This window comes from Eumetopias jubatus, unplaced genomic scaffold, assembly GCF_037043125.1.
Source record: "Eumetopias jubatus isolate StellerSeaLion01/CBP00866 unplaced genomic scaffold, mEumJub1_p1.0 scaffold_4, whole genome shotgun sequence".
Lineage (NCBI taxonomy): Eukaryota > Metazoa > Chordata > Mammalia > Carnivora > Otariidae > Eumetopias > Eumetopias jubatus.
The window spans coordinates 15,719,462-15,741,392 of NW_028274810.1; the positions used below are offsets into that span (position 1 = coordinate 15,719,462).

Here is a 21,931-nt window from a genome sequence, read left to right on the forward strand (position 1 = left end):
AATTAGGCTTGGGCAGGGGAAATGTCTCTTTAGTAAAAGTAATGGTTATTTTTCTTGTGGTCCTCTTCAAGCCATTTGAGCTATTCCTTAACCATTTTGGCAAATAATTATTAAAATAACTAAAAAATGAAACCTATCTCAATATGTGCATTACTCCTAAAGTTCTCTAAAAAGGGCCCCAGCTAGACCCTTCGCATATTAATCACTGGCTGCTCCCAATGCTTTCTCCTAACATGCTTTTCTCCCTCCTTAGAAAAGAGGGGCTTTTTTTTTTTTTTTTAAGAGGGGCTCTTTTCTAGGTCTCCTTTTATACCCTTCACAGTCTCCTGTCCACCGCAGCTCAGAGAGTCATCCACATCTCACCTCGCCTCACCACCCAAAATAAAATAAAAAGCCATCACAGGGATCTATATAGTGTGTGATGGACCCTTGAATAATAAGTGTGTCCCTGGTACAAAATGAGCCTTTCCCAAATTAGAATTATAATACTGACAAAGCTCCCAACAGCATCTGAGCCATACACAGACTGACACAAATATGCATACATACTTGACATTTTACAAGGATGTCAAAGAAGTCTTCATCAGGCTCTTTGTTGTCATTAGTCATCAGGTGGCCAAGGACAGACTTATTGTTGTTTTGTGTCAGACGAAGCCCTGGCAAATTACTGAAACTGGCCCTCTGGTCATCAAGACGGCGGCTCTGGGAGCTGGCAAGAAGGTCTAAAAACTCATCCGTGTTGGGGGATACCATGGAAACAGATGATGCTATGAATAGGAAAAAAATCCATAACATTACAAAAATATTTAAGCATACTTTTAATACACATATAACTCCTTTCTGCCTTGTTCAGTCCCAGCATCCACTCTGTCCCCCTGTTTTATCTCTGTCACTCAGAGTCACTGATAGGTTGGGGCCTGACTAGATGGGCAGGGAGGGAAGAATGAATCCCAGAGGACTTCAGATGATCCAGTTCGATGTTACTCAGATTTGACTGTATTTACTTTTATCTAATGCCCACTCAAAATGTAACTTTACAAGGGGCGCTGGCTCAGTCGGTTAACTGTCTGACTCTTGATCTTGGCTCAGGTCTTGATCTCACAGTCATGAGTTCAAGCCCTGTGTTGGGCTCCATGCTGGATGTGGAGCCTACTTTAAAAAAAAACTGTACTTTATAAGATCTGGAGCTAGATTTTGGAAGGTAATAAATTGTCTCAGATAATTTCTCATGTGAGGATGAATGAGACAGTGTTTTTATTCTATGCCCTGGATAGGAACCATTTAGCTAACTAAGAGATGGGTGTTGCTGATAAGTCCTAGTCTATGGCAGAGGAAGTCTTTTGGTAGCTGAAGTAGAAAATTTTAAGTAACCCATTTTAGACCTTTTTACGGCTCAGGCAGACCTTAGCTTTAGCCTTAGTCTTAGGTTCCTCTTCAGTCTGCACTGGCTTTTCAAAATCCAAATAGGAAGCGTTGGTGTTTTACATAGAATTATAAGGTATGTGTAACTTAAATTTTTTCCCCTTTTTTTTTTTTAAAGATTTATTTGACAGAGAGAGACACAGCGAGAGAGGGAACATAAGCAGGGGGAGTGGGAGAGGGAGAAGCAGGCTTCCCACTGAGCAGGGAGCCCGATGTGAGGCTCAATCCCAGGACCCCAGGATCATGACCTGAGCTGAAGGCAGACGCTTAACGACTGAGCCACCCAGGCGCCCCACTATTTTTACTTTTAGATTTTTTTCCCAGTCCCAAAGAATCTAGGGAGACAGTATGCTATAGTTAGTAGAAAGTGCGGTGGACTAAAATATAGATAAACCTAGGGAAACTGAAACAAAACTTTGTTTTGAACTGAAGAAATACCAGTATTTCCAATATACCTGGGTTCAGGCTCATTTACTGTGCTTGCTCTGATGAGATCTAAACTCTCAGAAAGAAATCACAAGAGTATCACAAGGAACTATTAAAATGGGGGTAGAAGCACAGATAACTCACTTTTTAACATCACTCTAGGGGGAGTGGAAGAAGCTGCAGTTGAAGTTGGCCCACAGCTCTGTTCTTGTAAGCAGCACCTCTGATCATCCATCCGATTGCTCTGAAATCGGCTTACCAGGTCAAAGAACCCTTCATCTCCAATAGTATCTGTACTGACTTTCTGAAATATTGAGAGAAAATCTAAATATTCCAGCATTAGCATCAGATCATCAATGGAACAATATCATGATACATACACAAAAGGTAAAGGATGAAGATTAAAAATAAAAATTGGCACTTTCATTATAAAGAATTCAAAATGGCAACCTTGGTAATAAAGTTATTTCAGTCCAACTAACAAAAAGCATTTCTAGTTATATTTTATTCTAGTTATGTATAGTTTTTAATTCTTGTATTTCCAGGGCTAAAGAAATGTACCTCAGGGCACCTGGGTGGCTCAGTCTAAGCATCTGCCTTCGGCTCAGGTCATGATCCCAGGGTCCTGGGATCGAGTCCTACGTCGGGCTCCCTGCTCAGTGGGGAGTCTGCTTCTCTCTCTGCCCCTCCACCCTGCTTGTGCTCTCTCTCAAATAAATATCTTAAAAAAAAAATGTATCTCATATTCTGGGGAACTGTTCCAGATACTGAATGAATTACGTAAATATTAGCGATCCCAGGCTCAAAGTTCAGTTCTAAGATTCTACAACAGAATTTAAAAGTAAACTAAGAACTGTAAACTAAGAAAGAATAATTTCCAAGGTCCTTTATTAAAGATTTGGAGATACTGAAAAAATAAACTTCAAATAAATGAATATTTGGGGCAGAGGGGAACCGGTCATATTTTACTTGGAAAGCTTCAAAGCTTAAAATGACAGTTGCAGGATTTAACAAAAAAGTATTTTGTTTTTCATAATGACGTAAATATTATAGTAGAGGTACATTTATATAAAGTGTTATAGGCCTCAGGAGAAGGGCAGAACTAATTCTTAAGGGACACAGGGGGAACTGTGATATTTGAGTTGGCTCCTGAAGAATGAATTAGCATTTGCTGGGGAGATATGCTTCATACTGATTAATATGCAATTCCAAAGGTCTGTAGTACTCGGGGGATAATGAACTATAGGGGGTAGGGGAGGTGAAGAGGAAGAAGCCACCAAAACAAGGGCCTCTGTATGACATACTAACAAGTTATCCTACATGAAAAGTAAGAGCATTGGTAATAATTTTAAACAGTTCTGTACAGAAACAGAACTGGCCCCTCTGAATGGTTGCAGAGGTTAATGCAGCGAAAGTGATCAGTTCAGGCGCCTATTCCAAACATCTGGGTAAGAGCTGCAGTAGGGCCCTAAGAACTAAGACATAGTAGCAGAGGTTTATTTTCAGAAGGAGGGGGTGAGGCAGATCTGAGGGATGGAAGGATTAACTGGATGTGGTTAGTGAAGGAGAGGGAGTCTAGAATGACACCTGGGTTCCTGACTTGGGGGATGGAGAACACGGCATAAATAAGGCAAACAGGAGGTGTTGAGACAGTAGTTTTTAACATGTTCAGTTTGAGGATTGGGAGGAAGTATGTACATAAACTAGTCAGATGCACTAATCACTCACAAGACCTTCCTTGGGGCAAAAACGGCTCAAATTCAAAATTCTGAACATCAAAACACAGGGAGGTTCCAGAAGTATGGACATTTTCAGTTGGGCTAAGTGGGCTTAGTTAAGACCTCAAACCTTGAACAAAGGTATGCCTTTGAGATCTGCTCTAGATCTATAAAAATATTCCTGAGCCATTTTTGTATATCCCATAATGCTTCCTTTTGTTAGTCATACATAGGTAAAAAACTAGTGATAAAAGTCAAGACAAAGGACACTACCAGGGTACAGTCATAGATGGAATGCTGAGAAGAGAACCAAGAGAAGTCCATAAAAAAAAATTAAAAGACTAACACACTTTTCAAAATCTCTCATTGAAAAATGGACTTGATAATTAGAAAAATCATCTTTGTAATTTATTTTGATTCTTTTATCAGAGTATAGCTTAGCTAGAGATACTCCTGATATTTATAAATATTTTGTTATATTTAATAACCTGATTCCTGTGGTCATCTTTCATCAAAATAGTTTTTGACTCTATTATTATTTCAGTATAAATAAATAGAAGTTGATGCTAGCAGATACTATTTTAAATGAGTATTTTAAAATCCTTGAACATCTAAATTTAATTTATTCTAACTTCTAAGCTGAAAGAAGGACAGTTCTACTGGGAGACACTGCAGTAAAATAAAAGGTAGTATTTTTGCAAATAGGGACAAACAATTACTGTCCAAAGCAGTGAAGCAACATATCCATGAATGGAGAAATTAGTTTCTAGCTTTGAAGAAGACAGAAAAGATAGGGAAATACGGAAGACTTCTTTGAATAAAAATGGCATTTTGTATCAAATGTCTTAAGTTTCCAAATATTCAGTTTCAATACAAGAATACTAAAATGTAGGTACTCAAAGCACAGCACTCAAAATCTTATTTTATACGTACTCTCTGAGAATTTGGAATTCGGTGATCAATGGAATTACTGGCATCTTGGAGAACTTTAGTGGAGGAATTAGTTTTGCATTTTTTCCCCTTCAATCTGTTGACAAAGAGCAGCTTCGCAGAAGGTTTGGCAATAAGAGGCTTTTGTTTAGCAAGAATTTCACTGTTCCAGTTCTGTACCTACAAAATTATGAACATAAATGGAAAGCAGGACATGAAAAAAACAAAGCTATCTCTGGTTTTCTATAATATTAACCTGCCATCGCCACTCATTAGTGGGTGTGTGGGGGAGGCAGCTAGATCTCTTAATAAATTCCTTTTTGCCAGTGTATTTTCAACAGCTTGTACCAAATGTATACTGTGGACTTCCCCTTACCAAAACATTAAAATGGTGGCTTTTAAGAACTTAAGAGTAAGAAAACAGAGTTTGCCAAAATCCCATAAAAATAAAATTTGAATGGTCAGGGAAAGAGCAAGTTTTATTCTGGGTATGAGTTAATTTGTTACAACTGGAAATTTTGGGTGTATGTAGAATTTATAACTGTAGAAATTAACATCTAAAATTTATATAGCAGTATTAATTTTTTGGTGATATTTTTTGTTTTCATTAACTACTAAATTCTCAATAGGCAAAACACCTAATCACAATTTATATAGGACTAGACCTGGTTTAAATATACTTAACCTCTAAATAGCAGACTCAATATAACAAATATTTACTGAGTGGAAAGGAAAACCTACAGTATGTATAGTAGCTATGTGACATTTGCAGCTTTAACATTTCAGTCTTAAGTGTTTGCAAGTAAGTCCAAAGGTCTATGTTATGTAATAACTGGTAATTTGATAAAACACATTTTCATAGTTACATCATGAGGCACAAATTAGAGTAAGTCCTGCCTTGAGGCTACATTACCTGAATGAGACAGGCAGCTAGTGAGTGAACCAAGCCAGCTATCTGCATCAAATGAAGCCTCACCCCCCTTACCCCGCCCCCATTCCTTTTCTCATACAGGTGATAAGGGGAAACTATTGCTAGAGTGGACTTCAGGGTCTACTGATTCGAGAAAAACTAGATGGCCCCAGATGTCAGAACATAAAACCCACCTAAATCCCAAGTGTTTCGAAATGTGAAAAATTTTAGATGTTTCCTATTTACTTATTTGGATTTCTCAACAAAAACACTGAAGAATAGGGACTGGAACAATGTCCCCAAAATTATGAAGGAAAATTATTTCCAACCAATAATTCCATAGTAAGCAGAACTACCAATCAAATGTGAGAGTAGCAAAAAGGCATTTTTCTGACATTCAGGGTCTCAAGAGCTCCCTGCAGTTGTACTCTTTCCCAAGAAGCATCTCTGACACAGACATCTTCCTTTTTTCTTTATGTATGCTTCTTTACTTTGTTGAGACTAATGAAATAATGAACTCTAATGCAACTTTATGATAAGGAAAAGAAAACAGAACTAATTCCAAACATATTTTAAAGATAAAACCTGTCATTATTTGGCTCTTGGAAAATTACAGGGTTGAATCTGGTTAGCTTCTTAATGGAATCTATGGTTAGTACCACTACAGAACTAGGCACAGGAAGCAAATTAATTTTGCTACTTATTAGTACGTTCCTACAAGAATAAGAGGCCTAAATTGACTTTAAAGTTGTTTTTTAAAAAAAATAATCTGCAGATTGGACAGCTTTGAGAACTGACAAGTTAAGAGGTATATACTGGGGAAATCATGAAGTCCTTCAGAGTTTTTGAACAACTCTAATTGTTTGGAATAAAAGAATATTGGATATAAGTTCAAATCAATTAGATGTTAGTCTTATGAAAACTATTCCCACAAAAAAGTCAATATTAAAAAATCATGCGGGTTCTAGAGGGGAGGGGGTGGGGGGATGGGTTAGCCTGGTGATGGGTATTAAAGAGGGCACATTCTGCGTGGAGCACTGGGTGTTATGCACAAACAATGAATCATGGAACACTACATCAAAAACTAATGATGTAATGTATGGTGATTAGCATAACAATAAAAATTTAAAGTAAAAATAAATAAATAAATAAAATAGATCCTGGGAAAAAAATCATACGCTTGTTATAATAGGGCAGAAAAATGTTTAATGACATGGAAATGATATATTAACTACACATAAAATATCTGTAAATATGATAGTATTCATATGAAAATGCAAGATGAATAAATAGCACTGGGAGGTGGGATTACTGATAATTTTAATTTTCTTGTTGAAATTTTCTAAAATTATGATGAATCTATTTTATAAGAAGCATTTTATAAAATATACCATAAAAGAACAACAGCCTACTTTAACAATGTAAAATTAAGTTAAATGAAGGTATAAGAAAGCAGCCTAGATTCTTTTCTTCAAAAACCTTTTTCCAGGGTGGGGGGACGGATAAAACAGGTGATGGGGATTAAAGAGTACACTTAGTGTGATGAACACTGAGTAATGTATAGAAGTACTGAATCACTATATTGTACACCTCAAACTCATAACACTATGTTAACTATACTGGAATTAAAACAAAAAACTTAATAAAAATAATAAAGACAAAAATAACCTTTTTCTAAAGTCCCTTCTGTTACTTAAAAAAAAAAAAGCCTAGACAAGATCTTGAATAAAAAGTTGTTAGTTAAGAAAATGCTTTTAAGAAGTGTAGCCAGAAAAACTAGCTTGATCATAAATATTAACCTTGTCAATTACATTGCCATTATTTAGTTGGAAAAAAAAGCTTTCTGATCTTTTAATTAAAAAAAATACATGAAATACATGTACATGTTAAAATATTCAAACAGTTCAAATTATATAAAGTAAATCTCTCCTAACTCAGACACCCAGTACTTTTCCCAGAAGCAATTGTTGTTAGCAAGTTTCTTACATATTCTTCCAGAAAGGTTTTATGCATCTACAAAGGATATATATGCATAATGCTTTTCTTATACAGATGGCAACATACTATACACATTCTTTTTGGACTGAACTTTTTTCTGATTCTTTTTAAAGGAAAATTTTAAAGTGATACCTATACAAGACAAGGTTTATTTAAACCATTTAAGTTAAAAGTTATTTAATATTTGATTATAACAGTTTAAGAAATTTAAAACATAAAAGCCGCCAACCTTTTCTGGTGTTAACTTCATAAGTTCCATGTTTTCCATACTGTGTCGGCGTCCGAACTTGGGGCGTGCACCTTTGAAAAAAAAATTAATTCAAATAAACTGGGGAGCCCTTAAGACTACAAATTCATCATCACTAGGTTATTCAATTTTAAAGTCTGTTACACGAGCCCATATGGAAGGAGGAAACATGTACAAACATGTATTCTTTTAAGAATAATAATTTTCCATACCAACTACATAAAAATAGAATATCCACTCCCTCTAAAATGCTTTGATGTAAGGAAGTTACATTTTGGTTGGAAACTAACTTTGGTTACTAACATTACCCCTTAATTTAGAAAAGGCGTTTTATAATAACTGGTTTTATATTATCCACATAGACTTAAAAAAAAATGAGATGGACAAATCCTGTATGATCTTATAGTGGAATCTTAAAAAAAAAACCCAAACTAGGAAAAAGAGATCAAACTTGTGGTTTACCAGAAGCAGAGGGGATTAGGGGAGTGGAACATAATCAAAAGGTACAAACTTCCAGTTATAAGGTAAAGAAGTACTAGGGATATAATGTACAACATGATGACTGTAGTTAACATTGCTCTATGATACTTAGGAAACCTGCTAAGAGGGTCCTAAGAGTGTTCATCGCAAGAAGAAAATTTGTTTTTTCTTCTTTCTTTTCTATCTGTATGAGAAGATGGATGTTAGCTGAACCTACTGTGGTGATCATTTCACTACGTATGTAAATCAAGTCATCACGCTTATACACCTTAAACTTAGTCATGTATATCAAACATTTCTCAATAAAACTGGAAAAAAATAAAAATAAAAAAACCCACTAAAATGATTATAGTAGGAAAAAAAAACTGTAGGGCAGTTTAAGTAAGTAGAAACCTAAAGAAAAGGCTTTAGGCCTTCAATTTTGAGCTAAGAATCAAAATAACATTCTTACACTATCTTTTTTTTTTAAGTGGGCTCCATGCCCAACGTAGGGCTTGAACTCATGACCTGAAATTGACAGTTGCATGCTCTACTGACCGAGCCAGCCAGGTGCCCCTGTTGTTACTCTTTTCTAAGTTACTCATTTCCATTTTAAGATCACATTAGATGATAAAGTTTGATAAAAAGTTTCTCAAATTTCTTTTTAATCATTAAAATAGAGAATTTTCATACCCAGTCTTTTAAAGATTAAGCAATATTTTAAAGACATAAGGAATATATGATACCTAATACTCAGCTTAAGAAATAAACCATTATCAACACATTAACTCCTCCTCTGTGTGACTCTCCCTATAACTTGCCGCCTCCTCGTAATTTTTATTTTCATTACATATGAATAGATCTCTAAGCAATATAGCTTATAATAAATGCTCTCATACTATATATATATATATATATATATAACTTGATTCCTTTGAGCAACCTTACGTTTGTGAGATTCAGCCAAGTTGCTATGTGTAGTTTAGTTTTTCATTGCCATTTTAGGACTAGGAAATTCTTTTATCTGTTCTACTGGGGACAGATTTATAGGTTGCTTCCATTTCTTTTTTTTAAATCATATAAGCAAGTACTACTACAGAGATTCTTGGAAAAATATCTTAGTGGCATGAGCAAGAGTTTCTTCCAGTTTGGGTATCAGCGGTATGTAACTTGGAGTGGAACTGCTGGTCATATGCTTAGTACATCCTCAACTTTCCCAGAATGTTGCCAGATTGTTCTTGAGAATAGACATAATTCTATCACTGTCAACACTGAGTAAGAGTTTCCATTACCCACATTTCAACACTGGTATTCTCAGACCTTTTAATTTTCAGCCTCCTAATAGGTTTCCAGTATTACCTCACTGTGGTTTTCCCTGATTAAATGAGTTAAATATCTTTTCATATATTTATGGGCTATTTGTGTTTCTTCTGTTCATCATTTTGCGACAAGCAGGCTTCCTGCTGAGCAGGAAGCCGGGACACGGAACTCGATCCCAGGACCCTGGGATCATGACCTGAGCAGAAGGCAGACACTTAACCAACTGAACCACCCAGGTGCTCCCAATGTTTTTCACTTTTTAACAGTGACATATATTAAGAGATACATTTGCATTACAACCCTGACTACACTTACACAAATACGTAACGAATCTTCACACAACAGTACTTACTCTTATCTATCTTGTATGATAACCCATTTGTGTGTGTGTGTGTGTGCGCACACATGCAATGATAGTTGCAACCTCTGAAACTGATTTTACAACTCATTAATATGTCAAACACACAATGTTGAAAAGATGCTACATTAGGTCCAACCCATTAATTGTGCTTGTTAAATCCTCTATTACTGATATCTGACTCCTGATATATAGCTATCAGTTAATAAGAGTTATGTTAAAATCACATTAAGACATAAATCTCAGATAAGACATAGACTCTGAAGCCAGACTGCCTAGGTTTAACTCCCATCTTTACTACCTACATAGATAACCCTTGGGAAGTCTACTTAACCTCTCCTGTCTCCACGTCCCCATCTGTAAATTAGGGATAACAGAAATTTACCTCCTAGAGATGTTAGGATTAAATGAGTTAAAACAGGAAAAGCACTTAAATCAGTGCCTGGAATAGTAAGCACTAATAATGTAAGCTATTATTTTCTTCAAATCTGCCTGATCATTTTTGTTATTCCTTTGTTTTAATTTCGTTACTTCTATAAATATTTAACCACAGTTATTTTGTATTCTGTATCTGATAATTCCAACATCTAAAAAGATCTTGGTGATCTAATTTTGCTTTTTGTTTATTGTCTTACTCATGTTGGCTTGTTTCTTTATGTGTTTGGTAATTTTGTTGTTGTGAACCTTTATAGACCTGGATCAAAGATGCTTTCCTCCAGAAAAATACCTGGTCTTCTGCCAAGTCTCCAGGAGCATTTCTAACCCAAAGTACTTCACTGGATTGGGGTTTCTTTCACTGTGCAGGTAGAATAAATCAAATTCCAAACCAGTATGTAGGCAGGCTTATGAATTCAGATTCTTAAGGAACACTCCTTTTCTCTACCCTGAGCCAACACCAGAAATAGATGTTTCCTTGCAGTTCCTTTAGCCAGCAGACTTTTCCTTGCACTGGAAATACAGCAATGAACAAAAGAGGCCAAAAAATACTTGTCTTCATGCAGCTACAATGAGCAAACGGGGAGTGGTAGGAAGTGATGTTGAAGAAGTAGGTAAGATTACATAAGGCCTTTTAACCATGGTGACAACTGAGGATTTGGTTTCTAGGTGTGATGAGAAGTCATTGGAGGGTTTTGAACTGATGAATAATATGATATGATTTACATTTTAAAAGAGCACTCTGGCTGCTGCGTGAAAAAGTCAGTGTGAGGGATCAAGAATGGAAGCAAGAGAAATAGTTGATAAGCTAGTACCCTGCTGGGAAATGTTGGTAGCTTGTACTAAGATTGTTGCAGTGTACACTGTAAGAGAGATTAGGCATATATTTTGAAGGTAGGGTTTCTGATAGGTTGGATGTAGGAAGTGAGTGGAAGAAAGGGAACAAGGATGACCCATAGGTATTTGGCCTGAATACTTGGATGAATGGTGGTACCATTTCCTGAGATGGGGCAGACTGGAGGAAGAACATGTGTGGGAAGAAAAAACAAGAGCTCTGTTTTGGACATGTTAAGTTTTATTTTTATTTTTATTTTTTTAAAGATTTTATTTATTTATTTGAGAGAGAGAGAGTGAGAGATAGCACGAGAGGGAAGAGGGTCAGAGGGAGAAGCAGACTCCCTGCTGAGCAGGGAGCCCGATGCGGGACTCGATCCCGGGACTCCAGGATCATGACCTGAGCCGAAGGCAGTCGCCTAACCAACTGAGCCACCCAGGCGCCCCGAGATGTTAAGTTTTAGATGCCAATTAGACATTCAGATGGAAATGTTATATATATGAATTCAAACATAAGAGAAAAATTATGACTGGAAATATCAATTTGAAAATCATCAGTATACAGAGGATATAAAAGCCAGTCAACTGAATGAAATCATCTAGAGTTGTGCTGTTTGATATAGTAGCCACTAGTCACATATGGCTTTTAAATTTTTAACTAATTACAATTAATATTAAGAATTCATTTCCTCTTTTGCACTAGCCACACTGCAAGTGCTCAAGAGCCACATATGGCCAGAAGCTATTGTACTAGACAGACTAGGTATACAATATTTCCATCTTCGCAGAAAGTTCTATTAGAAGCACTGATCTAGGGGCACCTAGGTAGCTCAGTCAGTTAAGTGTCTGCCTTCAGCTCAGGTCACGATCACAGGGTTCCTGGATCGGGCCCCCGTGTCAGACTCCCTGCTCAGCAAGGAGTCTGCTTCTCTGCCTCTCCCCCTGGCTCATGCTTGCTCCCGCTGTCATTCATAAATAAATAAATAAATAGATAAATAAATAATCAATCTTGGGACACCTGGGTGGCTCAGTCAGTTAGGCGTTCTGCCTTTGGCTCAGGTCATGATCCAAAAGTCTTGGGATCGAGTCCCACATCGGGCTCCTTGCTCAGCGGGGAGCCTGCTTCTCCCTCTGCCTGCCGCTCCCCCTGCTTGTGCTCTCTCTTCTGACAAATAAAATCTTAAAAAAAAAAGAAAAAGAAACATTGATCTAGAGTATAGGTTAAGAGGAAAAAGGATAAAATCAGAAAGGAAGGAAAGACAGGATAGAAAGAAAAGAGGGAGAGAAGGAAGGGGGAAGGAAGAAGAGGTCCAAGAATTGATCTCTGGACACCACAAATTTCAAGGATGGAAAGATGATAAGGAGAGAGTAATGAAGCCTGAGAGTGGCCAGTGATGTGAGAGCAAACCAGAAAAGGAGGGTAATCCTAGAAGCCAAATGAGCAAAGTATTTTGAGAAGGGAATGATCAGTGGTAGGAAACATTGCTGAGAAATCAAGTAACCTGACATCTGAAAACTGATCAATGATTTGGTAAAATGGAGATTTCTGGTAACCTTGAGAAGGTTTCAGTGTCATGATGAAGCCAAAGCCCAAGTAGAGTGACTTGAGCAGAGAATGGGAGGTGAAGAAGTAAAGAAATGAACATTAATACTATTTTCAAGTTTGTTTATAAGTGGGAACAAAAAAATGGGTCTACATTTAGAGGGGTCCATGAGGACAAGTAATAGTTTGTTAAAATATGAGAGCTATTACAACATACCCTACTTGAAAATTAAGCACAGAGAAACTTTTCAGCCCATTACTCAGTTGCAAAGCACACAGTTCCATATATTACCCATACTTCAGAATCTTTCACTAAATGTTCTTTCCAAGTCTTAATCAGGTGACTAGCTGCTAATTTCTCTTCCTTCTTCCTTTTTTTATATGAGTTTAGAGAAGGAAATGAGAGATGAAAGCTCTATTTTTCACTGACTTCTAAGTTCAAAACATTAATCTGTATTGGTAACTTTTATCAGACTGAGAATTTTTAATTCTCTATAAAATCTGTAAAATGGATCTCGCACAATCATGTATAGAATATTAAAAAATGTGACTCTAATATCATCCCTTTTTACTTCTTTAATCAGAAGTAGAATTTTGGGGGCACCTGGTTGGCTCAGTCAGTAGAGCATGCGACTCTTGATTTCAGGGTCATGAGTTCAAGCCTCACATGGGGCATAAGGCTTACTTTAAAAAAAAAAATGTACAATTTTTTTCATGTAGAAACAGAGACATTCAAGCATGTCTTTCCCTGTAGCAATGTCAAAGCAAATCTTTCTGTAGGTGCTTACCTAAAGAAAATTTCCCAGGTTTTCTGAATTTAAAAAAAATAGTAAAAATACTAAGAGATCACCTTAGAATTTAAATGGGAGGAGCGCCTGGGTGGCTCAGTTGGTTAAGTGTCCGACTCTCGATTTCAGCTCAGGTCATGATCTCAGGGTCATGAAGTGGAGCCCTATGTCAGGCTCCACATTGAGTGTAGTCTGCTTGTCCCTCTCCCTCCCTTGCTACTTGCTTGCTACTACCTACTCTCTCTCTCAATAAATAAATAAATCTGGGAAGAAAAGAGCTAAACAAAAATCAAATATGTAAAAACATTTGAATTAAAAAGAACCAAACAATATGTTTTAATTTTTACATCTTCACATTTACAAATTTTTGAGTGAGCCTGTAGATAGAGAATTTAAATGTATTTTTACAAAAGAAAATAAGCATACCTTTACCTTTCCTAAGTTCATGATAACAGCTGAAAATACTATATTCTGTATTGACAAATCAATAGGACTAGTGTAAAGCAAAAAGGTATTATAAAAAGTTGAGCTTCCTATGTTACATATTCTCTCTGGATATGGTAAACATGTGACAGGTAATGTAATTGAGAATAAAGAAATTGGGTTTGAACACCTATTACTTACCATGCAAACTGTTATCAATTTCAATATTTTCAGACATTATTGAATTATTTGTGCTGTAGCTCAGACCAAGAACCATTTGAAGATCTGAGAGATTTAGTCGTGCTGTTAGTTCACCACTTCTATCCCCAACCTACAACCACAAGCATTTATATTTTAGAGTAGTATTTATAAAAACAAAGAATGGTGAAGATTAGCTGAAAATGTTGTGAACCTAAAACTGGAAGAAAATATAGAGAAATGAAAATAGTTATATTAGAATTAAGAGACTGAACGAAATGGGTTTTTTCAATAATTGTCTTAAAGGAAAGGGAAATTTCTAAAGTATGGCAATAGGAAAGCTAATTACATTGTATCAATTCATTCTCTAAATATTAGTTGTTTTTAATTTCTATAATATTTAATAATAATGTAGGTTATTCTGTGACACATTAACTTGGCATCACATGATTAAAATTTCCTTATTTTGTTTCCATTCCATAGTAATAGTTTATATTAAGCCAGCACTAAGCATTACACTAGGCACTTTTATATAACTATCTCTAATTCTTATAATGATTTACAAGGTAGATATTATTCTTCCCATTTTATAAATGAGAGAAATCAGACTCAGAAAAGGTTTCCAAGCTCAAATAGCCAGAAAGTGGCAGAACTGTAACAGGAACCAATCCTTGATTATAAAAATCATGTTTACAAAACAAAGTATGTTTTTCTTTCTATACCATGCTACTTTTCCATGTAGAGACGGGGGGCATATTTCAGTAATCTTTCCATTCTGCCATGCCTGGCCTACCCTTCTTGTCTTCCTACATCAAGGCCAATGCAAACAGACCTCTGATCTGTATATTAAAATACTTCATGCAGTTCTTAGGCCAAGGGAATAACATAGTTAAATTTATTACTAGGTCACATAGGAGCAATCTAGAGAAATAATAGGGCTTCCCCCTGCCCTGCTAATTTCTGAATCATAACAGCACAGATAGCAGTGTTTTAGTTTCATACCTCTCTTGAAATTTCCAAGTGCTTTTCAGCAAAATGCATCGCTTGATCATGATTCCCTAGAGCGGTGTATGCATTTCCTAAGCTCCAACATGCTCTTCCTTCACCAATTCTACAAAACAATTCAAAGCTAACATGCAGTTATCTGAAAGAGAGCTGTGTGTGGAATAAAAGCTATCTAGTAGTAATTAAAGGCATAAATAATGCTTTGAATTTATTTGGTATTTCATATAAAGAACATAGTTTCTTAACATTAGAGACTTACGAGACTATCCAGATAATACTGAACTCAGAGTCAGGTATTAAAATGGGAAACATTCTTTTAAAACATACAATTTATTATGAAATAATAAAATCTCAGGAATAGGTCTTCTAGTTAGACTACTCCATTTTCTTTCCATGATAGCCCAGGTAATCATTCAGTCCATGTTTGAATACACTGGGGAGAGAGCTCGCTAGAAGTAGCATACTTCATTTTGAACAACTACAGAGAAGTTCTTTATAATGAAGTAAAAATCTGTCTTCCTAAACAAACATCACAGACTAAATGAATGCACAGATACACTGCTTTTTCATACAGTTTTTTTTTTTAATTAGCCACCAACATTTAAAAATCAGAAGATTTCAAATAAAACTCAGGACTTCCAGCTTCTCTTTAAAAAAGAGGAGTATATAGACATAACACCCTCGGTCCTGCCTAGCAACAATGAGCTGGAGCTGAGGAGCAGCTGTGCCCTTTACATTGGGCGTTATCTGTAAGTTGACCACAATTCTCATACTGATCTAGTCAGGACCACCTTTGTAGGCAACTGAGTTTGTGACCTATTTACGTCTTGGTTCAAGGCTATATGGACCAGTCTAATCTTCTCAGACATGCTAGCCCTTCAAACAATAATATAAAGAGGTGACTAAAACAGAAGAAATTCCTTGAAAAAGAATTAAAAAAAAAAACAAAGGAAACAAAAACAAAGGAAAAATTCTAGGGATTCAATAATGCACCTGTATTTTATAATTATAGTAAAAAGGTGTATAACTTACCTATCATTTAGCTCTTGAGCAATTGCCAAGTGCTTCAGATGATAATCAATGGCCTTTTCGTAGTCTTGAAGCAACGTATATGTGTTTCCAAGACTATAACAAGACTGTGCTTCAACAGCTCTGTCTTTAAGCTGTCGAGCCAATAGTAGTGTCTTTCTAAAAAAAGAAATTAATTCTTACACAATGATCATTTTTATTTTTGGCTATAATAACTGTAAAATCAAACTCTCATTCTTCCTTCTGCCTTTAAAGTAAATCTATTTTAGAGTTTAATATCCCACACTTTCTCCATTATGTTTAGACAAAATGAAAAGATGTCTTGGAAACACAAAAACCAAATCCAAACTCTAAGAATAAATTTGAGAGTCCTATTAATTCTTTAGAGAAAAAAAATATTGACATATGAGATCAAGTACCTCTAAAGATTATATAAAATAGTATTTTTAACATTAAAAAAAAACTGTCCCAGTTGTAGTACCAATAACTTAAAGAGAATTTTGTCCATATAACCTCTCTTTGCATCAGACTGTTGTCTTTGCATTTTGTCAAAACTTAAAATACTTAGTTAAAATTCTAATGTATAGGAAAAAAAAATTCTAATGTATAGGTTATTAGTCACTGATTCATGAAAAACATTAAACACCATATTTAAACATTAACCAAATTCTACCTAATACTCACTGAATCGTCAATGAGAAGCTAGTGTAGCAACTAAGAGTGTGGACCCTAGAGCCAGACTGGGTTCAAATCCCAACTTTGCCAATTATTAGCTCTGTAATGGGGCAAGTCATTCAACCTCTTTCTGTTTCTTCATATGTAAAATGAGGAAAATATCTCCCAGGGTTTTGTGAGGATTAAATGAATTAGTATACATGAAGTGCTTAGAATAGCATCTTGTTCACAGTATATGATAATAAATGTTAATACTGTTTTGTTATTATCGTCAGCACTTAATCCTGCAGATGCTTTAGATCCAATAACTTAAATGGCTCCTATTATTTCTGCCAAATAGTATAAATATTTCATATTTCATAAATCATATTTCATATGATTTATACTTATATGAAAAAGAAGTATATGATAATCTGATAGTTTTAAGCAAACCTAAAATTATATATTTAATGATACCACCTTCAAAGCTGTTACCTCGGGAGGCTACACACTTATTACATACATATTGTAATACTGCCTCCTCTCATACATTTTTGGAAGACTTTTGGATTTGCTTTCAGATCCTGGGGTATCTTTCTGGCACACCATTATTCTTTGAGGGTATAGTTAATTTGTAAATGTTCAGAAGTCCTTCTGGAACCAAATTCATTTGCTAAAGTAGGTTTACCAAACTACTGCTTTCTATCCTGAGGATATGAATTTAAAATGTTAAGACAGGGGCACCTGGGTGGCTCAGTCAGTTAAGTGTCTGCCTGTAGCTCGGGTTGTGATCCTGGGGTCCTGGGATCGAGTCCCGCATCAGGCTCCAGTCCCACATTGGGCTCCCTGCTCTGTGGGGAGCCTGCTTCTCCCTCTGCTTCTCTCTCTCTCTCATGAATAATTTAAAAAATCTTTAAACTGTTAAGACAGTCTTCTTGTGTGGTCCTGAAAACAATTCTAAAGGAGAGTTCTATCTGAGTTCTAGCCTACTTATGGAGAGGGCAGTGGGAGGAAGTTTCATTACTTTATACTCATGCTTTTTAGTCAAATAGCCACCATCCACATTCTTACAGAACTTTTCAGTATTTAATACAAGCAGATCATTTATTAAGATATTTGTATGTCTTTTGCTTTAAAATATAAGAAATTTCCTATTTAAAATAAAAATATATACTTCTTATATAGTAATATATTTTATTTGGAAGGATATTTCATATTTAACCAACCAACAAATATTAACCATTGGTCAATGTTTAGAGTAGGATGGGATGACATTCTAGTTTTTTAGATGGACCCAAAGCAATTTTACCGCTTTTTTAGATAACAAACTATCCAAAACTCTCTCACATTGGATTCTTTAACAATAAAATACAAATCAATCACTACCTGTGGTTCAAACTGGCTTCTGCCTAAGGTCTGCATGGGACTTCAATCCCCACTAGAGAAAATTCCAAACTATAAAGCATAGACCAGACAGTCTCAAACAGTCTACACTTTGCTATTACCTATGTTTCAAGTCTACTGATAGATCAGAAAGACCCTGCCCAGAAGAAGCTGGGTTTGCCAACTCCTCAGGTAAGTGAATGGGGCCTCAGTTTACGGTGAGGACCAAAGATGGGCAGAGGAGAGTGGGAGAACTGCTCAACAAGGGGGTACGATGGTAGGGAAAAAAATTCAGTGATCGCTGGCAAAAACTAGGGCATATTTTTGTTATCAGGCTTTCTTGTGGCTTTTCTTCAAACACATAATTGGGAAATAAATAAATAAACACACACACACACCACACATGCTAAACAGGTTTAAAAGACTAAAAGTTTAGAATTTCATTTAAAAACAATTAGTTTTAAAGATAAAAACTTACAAAAATATAAAGGAGTCATACCACTACCATGAAACCTAAGGTACAATAATACCAGGTCCTATGCAAAGTAAGTGCTGAATTTATTCTTTTATTCAATCCTCACAATAATACCAAAAGCAAGGAATTGGCATTATCCGTTACAGATGAAGAAACTGAGGCTTAGAAGCACAAGGTCCTATTGCTAGTACGTGCAAAAAGGTTTTAAACCCAAAGCCTATCATTTAATAGGATTGCATAACTACTCATTTTACATTTATCTACAGAAATATTAGACTAACTTGTAGTATTCAGAGGCAGTTTCAAATTCACCAAGAAATATATATGCATTTCCAAGGTTGCTATATGCTCTTCTTTCAGCTGCTTTATCTCCAAATTCTTTTGCAATAAGGAGACGCTGAAACAGAAAATTCTAATTAGATATAGCTATAATAAAACTAAAGAATAATCTAATCACTGTTCAAAACACTGATGGAGAAAACGATCTGGCTCTGAAGCCTTGCACTATACCTGCTCATGAGCTATAACTGCATCCCTGAAGTTGCCAAGGAGGTAATGTGTATTTCCAAGATTTCCAAAGGCACGTCCTTGGGCTGCTCGATCACCCAAAGCAGTCACTAGTGATAGGTTCTCCCTAAATGGTAACAAAAGTTGTGAAAAAATAAGTTTGAGAAAAAAATGTATTGATTAGACTTACAAATCAAATTCTTTTTATCAAAAAAGTTTTACATAAGCTTAGAGCCATAATGTGCCACATTTTAAAGCCATATCTATGAAAGGGGTGCCTGGGGGGCTCAGTTGGTTGAGTGTCCTACTCGTGATTTCGGCTCATATCATGATCTCAGGGTCGTAAGATCAAGCCCCATATCTGGCTCTGTGCTCAGCAGGAAATCTGCTTGAGATTCTCTCCCTCTCCGTCTGCCCCTGCCCCCGCTCATGTGCACATTCTCTAAATAAATAAATAAAATCTTTAAAAAAAAAAAAGATATATCTATGATGGAGGGTGAGAACTGGGAACACTGAGAACTGGGAATATTAAATAACTGGGAACACTTTACTGAATCATTCAGGCAGGTTTCTGTCCAAAGTCAAAAATGGGGTCAATCTTAGAACCCTTACAGCTAAGAAGTTCTATGAAATTCTACTAGTTAAGAGACTAAATTTACTCCACATAACTTAGGCTAATGATTGATATTTCTTGTTTTTGCCACTAAGTGGCACTGGTTAACAGTTTAAAGGAAAGCTTTCCTGGGAGGGGATTACTACTAACACTAAAACAGTTAGCAGCAATTTGATGGTTTATTTTTACTTGCTAGTCCATAATTCTAAAACCTCTGACAAACTTAAAAATGTATTACTGGATAAAGAATGTAGACTAGATCCAAGGCTTAGGTGGGCCACATGACTGCATCAGTGCTACTTACTCATAATAATCCACAGCTGCCTGAAGGGCATTTCTCACTTCTTCTGGAAATTCTCCTATGTCCTGAGGACCAGGGCAGCCAAAACTTTTCCCTTTGGCGTGATACACATTTCCAAGATTGTAAAGTGCTCTTGCTTCTCCCACCTAGATGAAGATGTCAGCAGAATTTACATTTTGAAATCAGAAGCCAGGTATTCTAATGCCAATCACATATTTATTTATAATATCCTTGATGGTCAAGAAAATGTTTACATTGGCCATCCATACAGAACCAAATGATTACTTATGAAAGAAGAATGTGTTATTTTCTTTTTCTTTGCTATTTTGAATTTTTTTAATTTTTTCTATGAATTTTTTTTGGTATTAACTTTTAGTAAACTACAGAATAATTAAATAGTATTAAAACACAAAGCAATTTCAATGAAAACATTTGGGCTGCCATCTAATGTTCCTTATTACCTTGTCATTAAGCTCTCTAGAAATATCTAGGTGTCGCTGACAACAAACTACAGCTTCATCAAAATTCCCAAGAACTTTTAAGGTGTTTCCCAGATTACCACTAGCTTTGGCTTCCCCCAACTGGTCTCCAATAGTCCTGGAAGAAAAAAAAGGGAAGTGGTGTTAAAAATAAAGCAGCCAGAGTATAGTTTTCCCAGAAGACAACTGACATGCATTAGCCTTGAAACCTACTTTAAATAAAAATTTAAAACGGACATTTCTGTATTTAAATTTAATTAATTTTCATTCATTTAATTAAACTCTAGGGTTGTTTCAGTACTATTAATTCATTTAAACTGTGATCAGCCTAAAGACTAGTTTTAGAATGCAATGCTATTGAATTAGAACTCACTAAAATGTATTAAGTTCATTTTTTTAATTGAATGAAAATATTTTTTTAAGGGACATTTAGGGAGAAAGGGTATTAAAAAGCTTAAATTACCTTGCAAGAGTTAAATCATGATGATGATATTCTAATGCTTTGGCATAATCATGCAAATAGAAATAAGCATTGCCCAGCTGGCTGTAAATAGCACTAAGTGTTTTTAGGTCTTCAGTTCCAACTTGAACTGCAGCTTCAAAGAAGGACACACCAGCACGGCAGTCTCCTGATTTACACAGACGTTCCCCTTCCAAGGCCAGTTCTAGGCAAGAAGCTTCCATTCTATAAAATTATATAGGACAGACATTTACAACATTACATTACAACTGCACCACAGTATTTTTAACTTCAGGTAATGTAATTTTAATGTTGACTGTGGCTACTCTTGCTCAGAAAAGCTGCCTCTATAATTGAAGTAGATATACATTATTGATAAAACAGTAAACTATTATTTATAGCATGTGCTAATTTGCCCAATCAAATATCTCTGAGCCTCAGAGCTCTTTTATAAAGGATAGCTAAATATCTCTGTATGGAGCCCAGTTTAAATGGCCCATCCAGAGCAACCCACTTTACCAATGAGAAAAACTAAAGTAATGTTTCCTAAAGTATTCTGAGTTGTGGCAGTCTTACAGACTTCCTGAGAGTTTGGGGAGAAAACAGGTACCTGGGGAAGGTGAAGGCCTATAATTAACACCCTTCTCTATCCACATATTGAAGTGATCTACTCACCTGTCCATCAACCCTTCCTACTACCATCTTTACCTCTTTCTCTGTCTCATACACTCATACAGACACACACTCCTTCCTGTCTCACCACATGGTCATCTATACCTCAGAAAAAAAGAGGAGCAAAATATTTTGATCTATAAGGCACACATCCATGAGAACTGTCAAGACACTTTATGTTAGGAATAATTTAAAAGATTTGCAGAAATTCTAATTCTCAAAGTCTGTCACTGGATTTTTAAAAGCCAGAAGAATTAAGTTACTGTAAATCTATGTAGAAGAAAAAGCACTGATGATACTTCAGGTTCTAATCCTAGACTTTAGTAGGTGCCTTTCACAAAAGT

General features: G+C 35.8%; 1 protein-coding gene across 1 annotated transcript in view; it reads right to left on the minus strand.

Moving 5' to 3' along the window:
* GPSM2 (G protein signaling modulator 2) overlaps window positions 1-21,931 on the minus strand; it is a 54,059-nt gene that overhangs the window by 13,969 nt on the left and 18,159 nt on the right. The window contains exons 3-14 of the mRNA XM_028102022.2: window positions 20,919-21,140; window positions 20,438-20,573; window positions 19,980-20,122; window positions 19,066-19,189; window positions 18,837-18,952; window positions 16,047-16,202; window positions 15,012-15,120; window positions 14,013-14,142; window positions 7,634-7,704; window positions 4,500-4,676; window positions 1,993-2,152; window positions 550-767 (exon numbers count right to left, since the gene is read on the minus strand). Of these exons, the coding sequence (XP_027957823.1) occupies window positions 550-767; window positions 1,993-2,152; window positions 4,500-4,676; window positions 7,634-7,704; window positions 14,013-14,142; window positions 15,012-15,120; window positions 16,047-16,202; window positions 18,837-18,952; window positions 19,066-19,189; window positions 19,980-20,122; window positions 20,438-20,573; window positions 20,919-21,140 (1,762 nt within the window). The remainder of the gene's footprint in view (window positions 1-549; window positions 768-1,992; window positions 2,153-4,499; window positions 4,677-7,633; window positions 7,705-14,012; window positions 14,143-15,011; window positions 15,121-16,046; window positions 16,203-18,836; window positions 18,953-19,065; window positions 19,190-19,979; window positions 20,123-20,437; window positions 20,574-20,918; window positions 21,141-21,931) is intronic.